Source organism: Tupaia chinensis, unplaced genomic scaffold (genome assembly GCF_000334495.1).
Source record: "Tupaia chinensis unplaced genomic scaffold, TupChi_1.0 Scaffold000247_1, whole genome shotgun sequence".
In the NCBI taxonomy this organism is placed as follows: Eukaryota; Metazoa; Chordata; class Mammalia; order Scandentia; family Tupaiidae; genus Tupaia; species Tupaia belangeri.
In genome coordinates, this window is record NW_006159725.1 from 140,834 (window position 1) to 152,107 (window position 11,274).

Sequence of the window (11,274 nt, forward strand, 5' to 3'; positions counted from 1 at the left end):
TCTCTCTCTTTCTGTCTGGTGAGTGCATGTGCCCTATAGCAAAAACCTCTCTCAAAAAAAAAAAAAAAAAAAGAAAAAAAAGAAAAGACTTGAGGGCCAGCAGGTAGCCTAGTGGTTAAGGCATTGAACTTCCACATGGCCGACCGTAGTTCAAGTCCCAGACCGAGCGGTTTGAAACACACCAGGTGTGTGTGCGAGTGTACCCAAAATCCCAAGAAGAGAATGGAGGGGAAGGGATTGTGGTGTAGCCACTCCCCTGGGGAGTGATTTCTCACTCTCTCTGTTCCTCTCTTTCTGGCTCTCCAGCAAGCACATGCACCTTAAAGGAAAAGAAAAAAAGAAAAAAAAAAAAAACCTCCAGAAAAAGAGATTCAAGTTCTTGTCCTGGTTCTCATTTTGCTTTGTGTGCACATCACAGCTGTCTTCCACAGGAGTCTCTGGGGCTTAGAAACAGAATGCATTCAGGCTCCAGCAGATGGTGGTGCCCGCGGTTTCTTAGGTCTGAATGGAAGTTTGGTTATCTCAGCCGTTTCTCAGTATTGGATTGGTTACACACACAGTCTTAGTATTGTCTACAATGTGCTGGACACTTTTAGGCACTTAGGGTGCGAAAGGAATAAAATACAACAATCCTGGCCTCTGGGGGTTCTCTATCTCATGAGAAAAACAGACACAGAAACCACTAACTAAATAAATATGTGAGCTAGCAGGTGGCTTGGAGGCTAAGATGCTAGACTCCCACATCGATGACTGTGTAGTTCAAGTCCTGGACCCAGTTGCTTGAAAAATCACACTGGGCCTGTGTGTGTGTACCTGCTCAAAATGTCTAGAGGACAATGGAGGAGAAAGGACTTCTGCTTGGCTATGCTCCCTACCCTGAGAGTGCTTTATCTTTCCCCCATTTACCCCCATCTCTCTCTGGTGAGTATTTACACCCTATGCAAAAAACTGAAAAAAAAAAAAAAACCCAGAAAATGGCACGTGCTGTGAGAGGTATAAATAGGAGGGCAAGGCTGTGGCCAAGCAGTGGCGCAGTAGTAGTGCGACCGGACTCACAGGGAAGGGCCCTGGGTTTGCATCCCGGGGCCTCCCTGAGACCCTGGGTGTGCATGCACATTCCCTGTAACCTAGGCCGGCCGAGACTAGGGGTGAACTGCTGCGTGAGGACCCCATTGGGAGTGTCTGTGTCTTTCATGGAGGAAATGAATGTATACACTTTTCTTAAAAAAAATAAGAGACAAGGAAACACAGAGGAGGAAATTCTTTAATTTGCTTTGGATGAGCTTCCTGGAGGATGTGACATTTGAGTTGGCTCTGGTGGCTTGAGTATGCATTTTCTAGGAAGGGAAGGATATCTTGGCGAGAGGGAGCAGCACACATGAGGTCCCTAATGCAGGGCCAGGGTCCACTGGTTTGGGAATGCCCCAGGGTGTCTGGAGCCCAGCTCTACAGGTGCCCAGTGCCTTCCAGTGTCCAAAGCATGGTGCCAGCTGCACATCACTTAAGACTCACTGTATTCCTGGGGAGGGGATGGAACCAGAATTGTGACCCATTTTACCATGGAGAAGCCTGAGACTTCAGGAGGTCCCTCTTTGACCAGGTCGCACAGAGCTGGGTGATGGAGCTCAGACTTAAAGCCCAAGCCTTTGACTTCAAGTCTTGGAGTCTTTCCAAATATCCCCTTACTGCTCTTCCCCATGGCATCAGAAGGGGATAGAAAAGAAGTTTCTGGGGGCCAGCAGGTGGCATGGTGGTTAAAGGCACTCGATATCCATATGGCCAACCACAGTTCAAGTCCCAGACCTGGCGGCTTGCTTTCTCTCTTTCCTTTCTCTCTCTGTGTCACTCTCTGGTCAAATTAAAAAAGAATAATTACCAATGGGATTAAATAATAAAAATTTCTTAAAATAGAAAGAAAAGAAGCTTCTGGAGCTCGTGGACCCGTGTTTAATACAGTATAATTGCATCTTTCTTTTTTTCTGGAAAAGAGGAGAACTTTCTTCCCTGTTTGAAAGATACATGGATTTGAGGCCCAGCCTTGGTGGTACAAGGAGCAGTGTACTCAACTGCTGTGCTGGAAGCCACGTGGCCATCTGTGGTTGAGATCCCTAGCCCAGTCTATATGAAACACACCAGGCACGTGCACCCATGCCCAAGATCCTGGTGAGCTGGAGGGCTGGGGGAGATGGTCACTGTGTGACTAGACCTGTCAAGGGTGCTCCTCTCTCTCAGGTGCCTGGGCTCTCTATTATGAATTAAAATGGGTAATTTTTTTTTTTTTGAGAGTTTGTTGCTCTAGGGTATGTATGCTCTCCAGAAAGACAGAGAGACAGACAGAAAGCAAGAAATCATTCCCACCCCCCCCAAGGGAGGATGGCCATGCCGCAATCCCTTCTAAGAGACAAGGAAACACAGAGGAGGAAATTCTTTAATTTGCTTTGGATGAGCTTCCTGGAGGATGTGACATTTGAGTTGGCTCTGGTGGCTTGAGTATGCATTTTCTAGGAAGGGAAGGATATCTTGGCGAGAGGGAGCAGCACACATGAGGTCCCTAATGCAGGGCCAGGGTCCACTGGTTTGGGAATGCCCCAGGGTGTCTGGAGCCCAGCTCTACAGGTGCCCAGTGCCTTCCAGTGTCCAAAGCATGGTGCCAGCTGCACATCACTTAAGACTCACTGTATTCCTGGGGAGGGGATGGAACCAGAATTGTGACCCATTTTACCATGGAGAAGCCTGAGACTTCAGGAGGTCCCTCTTTGACCAGGTCGCACAGAGCTGGGTGATGGAGCTCAGACTTAAAGCCCAAGCCTTTGACTTCAAGTCTTGGAGTCTTTCCAAATATCCCCTTACTGCTCTTCCCCATGGCATCAGAAGGGGATAGAAAAGAAGTTTCTGGGGGCCAGCAGGTGGCATGGTGGTTAAAGGCACTCGATATCCATATGGCCAACCACAGTTCAAGTCCCAGACCTGGCGGCTTGCTTTCTCTCTTTCCTTTCTCTCTCTGTGTCACTCTCTGGTCAAATTAAAAAAGAATAATTACCAATGGGATTAAATAATAAAAATTTCTTAAAATAGAAAGAAAAGAAGCTTCTGGAGCTCGTGGACCCGTGTTTAATACAGTATAATTGCATCTTTCTTTTTTTCTGGAAAAGAGGAGAACTTTCTTCCCTGTTTGAAAGATACATGGATTTGAGGCCCAGCCTTGGTGGTACAAGGAGCAGTGTACTCAACTGCTGTGCTGGAAGCCACGTGGCCATCTGTGGTTGAGATCCCTAGCCCAGTCTATATGAAACACACCAGGCACGTGCACCCATGCCCAAGATCCTGGTGAGCTGGAGGGCTGGGGGAGATGGTCACTGTGTGACTAGACCTGTCAAGGGTGCTCCTCTCTCTCAGGTGCCTGGGCTCTCTATTATGAATTAAAATGGGTAATTTTTTTTTTTTTTGAGAGTTTGTTGCTCTAGGGTATGTATGCTCTCCAGAAAGACAGAGAGACAGACAGAAAGCAAGAAATCATTCCCACCCCCCCCAAGGGAGGATGGCCATGCCGCAATCCCTTCTCTTCCATTCTCCTCTCAGGATCTTGGGCACACACGCACATGCGCCTGGCGTGAGTTTAAACCACTAGGTCCAGGATTCAAACTGCGATCGACTACATGGGAGTTCAGCGACATAGCCATTCCACCATCTGCTGGTCCCCTAAAACGGGTAATTTTAAAAAAGACAAAGATTTCGAGCATTCTGGGGACAGCTCCCCAGTCACCTTAATCTGGAGCACCAGGACAGCAGCAGAGCCCCAAGGAGCCAGATTGCAACCCACAGTTCCCAGGTCCCACCTCCCAGCCTTCCCGTAGGCTGGGTGGGGAGAGCTGCCAGGTGGAACGGGTCCAGAGGACCAAGGGAGAAATGCAAGAATAAGCACCACAGTAAAATGAGGGTGTGGGGCGGCTCCCCTTGGCCAGATCTGGAGGAGAATCAACCGTGTCATCAGACACTAACTTAACGCCTCTATTAGACTAGTCACCCTGTCTAAGCAGGGACCCCCGGTGCTCTGAACTCCTCATGCTGGGAGCCAGGATGGACGCACGTCCCTGGAGAAGATGCTTACTCGCTCTGCAGTGGGGTTAGAATAAGTACACGAATACTTGGGGAACACAGACTGTGGGTGCCCCAGGCTGCCCTGTGTGCTGGTCCCCAGGCATCCAGGAGGTCTCCTGGGAAGGCCCTGGCTGGCTGAGGCACGGCCCGTCTAGCTGTTCAGTTAGAGACCAAGAAGCAAGGAAATGGGCCAATACTAATGCCGTCATGAATGAATTTGGGGCCAGCAGGTGGCGTGGTGGTTAAAGGCTGACAGTGGTTCAAGTCTTGGTCCTGGTGGCTTGCTTTCTCCCCTTTCCTTTCTCTCTCTCTGGTCAAATTTTAAAAATAATAAGAACAAATAGGGGACCAGCAATTGGAGTAATGGCTATGTCGCTGGACTCCCATGAAGTCAACCGCGCGGTTCTAGTCCTGGACTTGCTGGCTTAAACTCACGCCAGGTGCGTGTGTGTGTGTGCCCAAGAACTCGAGAGGAGAATGGAGGAGAAGGGATTGAGGTATGGCCATCCCCCCTGGGGGGAGATTTCTTGCTTTCTGCCTCTCTCTCTCTTTCTGGCGAGCGCACGTGCCCTATAGCAAAAACCTCCTAAAAAAAAAAAGAAAGAAAGAACAAATGGAATTAAATAAATAAATAATTCTCTAAAAGGCAAAAAAAAAAAAAAAAAGAAAAAGAAAAAGAATTAATTCGATGAGAAGGAGAAACTCCATCACCAGGCTCCAGGGGCAGTAGGTACATTCTCAAGGTGAGAGGCCTCTCGAGAAGGGCCATGGAAAAACTTCTTGGTGGGAGAAACTGGTGGGTGAGTTTTACAATTAATCTCTGAGTTGTGCTTGCTCGCTGTTTTCACGTTTTGGATCTCCCATACACCATAATGACATTCACAGAAATGAAGAGCAAAGGAGTAGAATTTTCCACAAACCTGATCATCCCTCCAGGCCAACTGTTGTTTTCCCCCAGTGTTTCTTTTTCTTTCTATTTTTTTTTCTAATTTGCCAGAGATATGTGTGCTCACCAGAGAGAGAGATAGAAAAAGAGATATATATATAGAGAGAGCACCCCTGGGGTGGGGTGGTGGCTTCACTATAATCCCTTCTCTTCCATTCTCCTCTTGGGATTTTGGGCACACACACACACACACAAGCCCAGTGTGTTTTTCAAGCCACCAGGCCCAGGATTCAAACAAGAGTCAACCACGTGGGATCTAGCTTCCTTAACTTCTCACCCCATTTTTCTTGCTTTTCTAGATCTTGTTCATAAGCGTATTTTTACCCGAAACACTTTCCTGTCTTGTCTTCCAGGACCCCGTGCCTCCCCAGTATCAACTCTTCCCAGTCTCGTTGGCTGGTTCCTTCTCATCATCCCAGCCCTGGCCCTTTTTTCCTTCACCTGAACTCAGTTTCTTTGTGACCCTGCTCAGTGCTGTGGCTTTAAATATCCCCTAAAACTCACTAGCTACCTCCTTTATCCTCCCTGATCTTATACTTCTCCTGAGTCCAAACTCAGTTTTCTGCCTCTCCCAGGGCCTCTCACTGGCATCTCAAATGAACATGTTCAAAAAGTGGTACTTTTTGATTTTCTCCCACCAGCCTGCTGCTCCCTGAGTCACGCCCTTAAAGGACACCACCCCGTGCTCTATTGAGAAAACACATGTCCTAGGGACCTTCTGGACCCCTTCCTTTGCTTTGCATGCCACAGCGCACCCACCAGCCAGCCTTGTCAGATGCATACCCAAATGCGTCCTGAATCCAGACCCTACTTCTTGCTTCCCCTGCCCCCATCCCCTGCCCAGTCTCACTTGGGCTGCTGCAAAGGCCTCCCAGTCTCTCTCCTTTCCTGTTCTCTTGCACCTCTATGGGTGATTGCTGCAGGTTGAAAGACTTAGGTCAGGTTGTTACTCCTCTGCTCAAATATCTCCCCGTCTCCCTTGGAATTGGAGCTGTGATCTTCACCCTAACCTGGCCACCAGCTCCCACTTCGCCCTCCCCTGGTTGCCCCTGCCTACCTCGTACAGCTGTGCTGGCCTCACAGCTGTTCCTGGGCACGCGGGCATGTGTGCCTGCTCTTGCCTTAGGGCCCAGACCTTCCTCTGGAATGACGTGGGTCCTCACTGCATTCACAATGGTCAGGGGCCTTCGTAGACAACTGCTTAGTACAGCCTTGCACAGTCTCCGTTCCCTTACTGGGTCTTCCTGGCTCCCGCAGAATGAGCTCAGTGAAATGAAATATCTGTTTGTTTTTCTAGTTGCCTCTGCAACTGGAAAAGCAGCGCCATGAGGTCTTGGTCTTCTGTCTTCTCCAATGTTGTATTCCCAGCAACCAGAATAATCCCTGGCGTGTAGTGTGTGTTTAGTAAACACTTGTTGAATTAATAAATTTGCTCTTTATCAGATCTTTAAAAAATAGCTCCTTTGGGGCTAGCATTAAGGCACTGGACCCCCACATGGTCGATTGTGTTTTTGAGTCCTGGATCCAGTAGTTTAAAAAACACACCATGCACATGTGCGTGCCCAAAATCCCAGAAAGAGGATGGGGGAGAAGGAATTGTGGAGTGGCCAGTCCCCCGGGAGGTATTTTCTTACTTTTCTCTATTGCGAGCACATGCACCCTATGGCAAAAACCTTTAAAAAAAGAAGGAAAAAAAAGTGACTCCTTTTTAGGCCAACTCTGTGACTTTATAGGGTCATGAAAGGTTTTTAAAAGACAGAAGTAATTTTGCCTGGATTCAGTCCTGCCCTTTCTGTGGAGCTATCTCAGTCTGTAAGCTCTTCCTATCTTGAGCTCTCCAGCCGATGTTATGGCTCCGCCTTGCTGACCTCCAGCTCAGGTTTCTGAGCAGAGACAGCTGTGTCTCACCACTTTCTCAGCATCCTGTCCCCTCCTACCCTGCTCTCCTGCTGGCCTAGTGGATCTCAGAGATGCCCCACGACCACCCAGAAAAGGACTGGGTCCCCGTCTGTTTGTGGAACAGAGCGAGGAAAGGGCTGAAGTGAGGTTCTCTTGGACCCCAGTTTCGTGAGCCTCTGACCCATGTTAGGGGCTGTGGCCAGTTTGGGGCCATGGAGGACACAAAGATGAAGGCCACTGTCCAGCTCTCAAGGCGTCCCCAGACGACTGGGAGAGAGGTGTGCACATGTACACCATATGAGTGCCGCATGGCTGCGGAGAGGGGTCCCATATTCCAGAGGGGACAAAGGCTAACCATGTGCACGGAGGCAGTGTGGAGGCATGGCGGCATGAGAGGCATGGCATGTGTGGGCATGAACGAATATCCATCCCATGTGGCCAGAACTCAGGGTGCTGGGATGGGGGAGAGTCCTGAGCGGAGGAAGACACAGCAGGACAGGTGGGCAGAAACAGAACATACGGGGACTTAGACAAGGGCCCTTGGAAAGTAGAATTGAAGGATGAGTACATTTTGGTGGGAAAAAAATTTAAAATTCATGCACGGTTTTCTCAGAATGCTTATCTTTCAGAAACTTTTTGAAGACCCCCTTTGTATGTTACACTAAGGAACTGGGACTTTATTTATTCTGAGTCCTTTCACCCATTTACTCACTCATTCTCTGAGCCAGTGTATCCTGAGCTCCTGTTACATGTCAAGCACAGTGCTGGGCTCCGAGTGTAACTTACTTAACAAGCAGTCATTTTCTTTGCTGTTAGAGAGTTAATAAGCCATGAATGCCAAAGAAAAATTATATGGCAGCTCCTGCCCCTGCGACTATATGAATTGGAAACTTTACTCTAACGTAGGATGGAAACTGTTCTGCCAACAATGGGTACACGATTAAGCAAATTATGGTATATCCATACAGTGGGATATTATGTACCCATTAAAAATGATGTTTATAGGGGCCAACGAGTGATGCGGTGGTTAAGGTGCTGGATTCCCACATGACTAACCATAGTTCAAGTCCTAGATCTGGTGGCTTAAAAATCAAGCTGTGTGCATATGCGTGCATGCCCAAAATCCTGAGAGGAGAATGGAGCAGAAGAGATTGCGGTGTGGCCATCCCCCCTTGGGGGTGATTTCTCACTGTTTCTCTCTCTGTTACTCTCTAGTGAGTGCAACGGGCCTAATGGCAAAAACCTAAAAAAGATGTCTATAAACATAGGAGAAGTGTTTATGACATTTCTTAATAGCATAGGAGAAATACTTAGGATACTCATCGAGAAAAGCAGAGTAAAAACCTGTATTGAATAATATACATTCATGAGAATAACAGGCATTTGGAAAGGCCATAAAATACACAAAAATAGGAATTATCGCTGACTCATGTCACAGTGATTTTCCACTGCTTTATTCATTTTTCTATACAAAAGTCTTCTCTATTAAGTGTATGTTTGCCTCTCGGCCCACCATTTATATAATAGGAAAACGATGAACAGAACCAAAAACAAAAGTTGTGCACTGGGGGAGTAGATGGGAGAGACATGCTTCTACTCAACACAATCGAGGTGGCATGGAGCCTGAGGGGTGGGGCTGGCGGGAGGGCTCTTTGCCTTTCTCATCAGGGCAAGTCCTCCAGGACCCTTGGCTGGTCTCCCACTCTCCCTGGATAGATGGAGCAGTGCGTCTATGGGAGAGTGGATGGGAAGGGAAGCGGGCAGCAGCATGTCACCCTGGCTGGGAGGGCACGCCCTGCTCCTCATGGACTCCGGTTTGCTTCTTTACCTCGGACTTGTCAGTCTCCCCTCTAGGGGGACTCTTTCCATGGCCACCCACCTCCCTGGGCACTTTCTAAAGACATTTCCAGGAAGCAGGATGGTCACAGGGGAAGTGGGCGCTCTTTTTGGAATAAAGACCTGCTCTTTTCATTTTTTTTTTTTTCTGTATGCCAGAGGTGTGTGTGCCAACTAGGGAGAGAGGGGAAGAGGAAGAAAGCACCCCCCATGGGGCATGGCCACACCACAATCCCTTCTCCTCCATTCCTGCATCGTGTCGGGTTTTAGGGCATGCACACCCATATGGACATGCCCAGCTTGTATCTCTAGCCACTGGGGCGTGGATTCAAACCACACTTGACCATGTGAGATCCGGCTCTCTCAACCACTAGGCCACGGGCCTGAAACACGGTTTTGTTGTTGTTTTTTAACATTCTGTTTTTCCCCCCAGACTTCAGCCTCTTCCAATCCTTCTAGCAACTAATTTATGTTTTGTTTTGTTTTTTTCTCTTCTAGGAAATGATCGCAATGGTCTAGATTTCAGCAGGCAGGTAAGAACTTGGGTCAGAAGAAAATGTTTGGGGGATCACCTATACCTTGTTGGGTGTTGGGGGGTACAAAGCAGATTAAGTATAGCTTGAGGGTATTTATCCATGGACAGCTTTTAGGACTCAGGCCCTGAGTCCGATCCTGTGTTGGGATCTCCTTTTCAGTATCCCCTCAAAAGAGTATTGACGCGTGAAGCATCTCTGCCAGTGTGGAGGATGAACTGCGTGCCAGGTGTCACCCAGGTATCCGAGGTGATAGCTCTTTTTCTTTTGAAGCTTAGCTTGAGCTGCCTCTGGGGTGAGTCGAACTGTAGGCACTGACTGTGAGGAGCGGACCTTGTGGGGCTATGAAGGAGGAAGTACCTAGGTTTCTGATTTAAAGGAAGAGGGAGTTGATCTCTGTAGTGCGCTCAGTAGTATACTGGACTGCTGTGCTGGGAGCCGTGCGACTGACCGTGGGTTCGGGTCCCCGGCCCAGTTGACCTGAAACACCTCTGGCGTGTCCAGGATCTCGTTGAGATGGAGAGTGGAGGGATGGGATTGTAGCCCGACCAGACCTTGCCAAGGGTCTTTCTCTCTCTCATGCACACTAGTAAAAGAAAAACGAAAGGAAGGGAAAAGACAGGGCAGGTAGCAGGAGAGACCGATCAAGCAGAAAGGAGCATAGTACCGGGTTTGGGGGTCTGCGTAGATGCAAGCTCGATGCTCTGGAGGGAAACCACACTGGGAGAGGTGAGACACGGGCGGTGCTTTGGGCAGGAAGGTGGTGTCGGAAAGACTGCAGGACAGGCTGCTGTGGATGGGTAGAGAAGGGTGAAGCCATGGCAGAGGGCTTTGCTCTGAGGTCAGAGGCTGGTGGGAGGACTGTGGGAGGGTGTCGGCAGGAGGTGGAGCAGGGGAGTGTGTTGGGGGGGGTGTGTTGGGAGGAGTGAGTCCAAGCTGGAGACGGGCAGGAGGCCATGCTGACAACCCCTGGAATAAGGCAGGGGGATGCGAGCCGGATGCCAGGCTGGGAAGCCTGGTGACTTTCTGCCACCAACTAGCTGTAGAACCTTGGCTGCATCATCTAACGTTTTTGGCCTGAGTTTCTTCAGCAGAAAAATCCATTTATTCCATACATTTAGGGGAAGGGGCACCTATACGTGGTAGGTGTGGGAATATGAAGAAAGTTAAGGCCTGGTCTCTGCCTTGAAGGAGTGCCAAGTCTAGTCCAAAGAGAGGGAAGGGAGGAGGGAGACGGGAGGAGGAGAGGGAGGAGAGGAGGAAGAGGGAGGAAGAGAGGGAGGAGAGGAGGGAGAGGGGAGGAGAAGGGGAGGAGGGAGAAGCTCAGTGAATGACTGCCGCCTCATTCATGCTTTTCTGGAAGAATGTAAAATGCATGGTGTCAAAAAGAAGCGGGGGCGGGGGACCAGTAGTTAGCATAATGGTTATGTCGCTGGACTCTCATGTAGTCGACCGTGGGTCAAGTCCCAGACCCGGTGGCTTAAACTCATGCCGGGCGCATGTGCGTGCGTGCGTGCCCAAGATCCCGAGAGGAGAATGGAGGAGAAGGGATTGCGGCATGGCCATCCCCCCTGGGGGGTGATTTCTCACTCTCTGTCTCTCTGTCTCTCTTTGTCTGTCTGGCGAGTGCATGCGCCCTATAGCAAAAACCTCTCCAAAAACTAAGAAGTGGGGAGACAGCAGGTGGTGTAGTGCTTATGTTGCTGGACTCTCACGTAGCTGACCGTGGTACGAGTCCCAGACCTGGTGGCTTGAAACTCATGCTGCACACATGTGTGTGTACCTGAGATCCAAGGAGAAGGGAATAGAAGGGACTGTGGTGTGACCACCCCCCCGGGGAGGGATGACTTCTCACTTTCCCTCTCCCTGTCACTGTCTCTCTCTCTCTGGTGAGCACACACACCCTATAGTACTCCGCCCAACCCCCCCCCCCAAAAAAAAAAGAAAGCAAGAAGAAAGAAA

At 49.3% G+C, this 11,274-nt stretch overlaps 1 protein-coding gene across 1 annotated transcript in view; it reads left to right on the top strand.

The window, feature by feature from the left end:
• The window catches only part of POU2F3 (POU class 2 homeobox 3), a 104,558-nt gene that overhangs the window by 29,592 nt on the left and 63,692 nt on the right, over positions 1-11,274 (top strand). Inside the window, exon 3 of the mRNA XM_006148792.2 lies at positions 9,278-9,312. Coding sequence (XP_006148854.1) covers positions 9,278-9,312 — 35 coding nt within the window. The remainder of the gene's footprint in view (positions 1-9,277; positions 9,313-11,274) is intronic.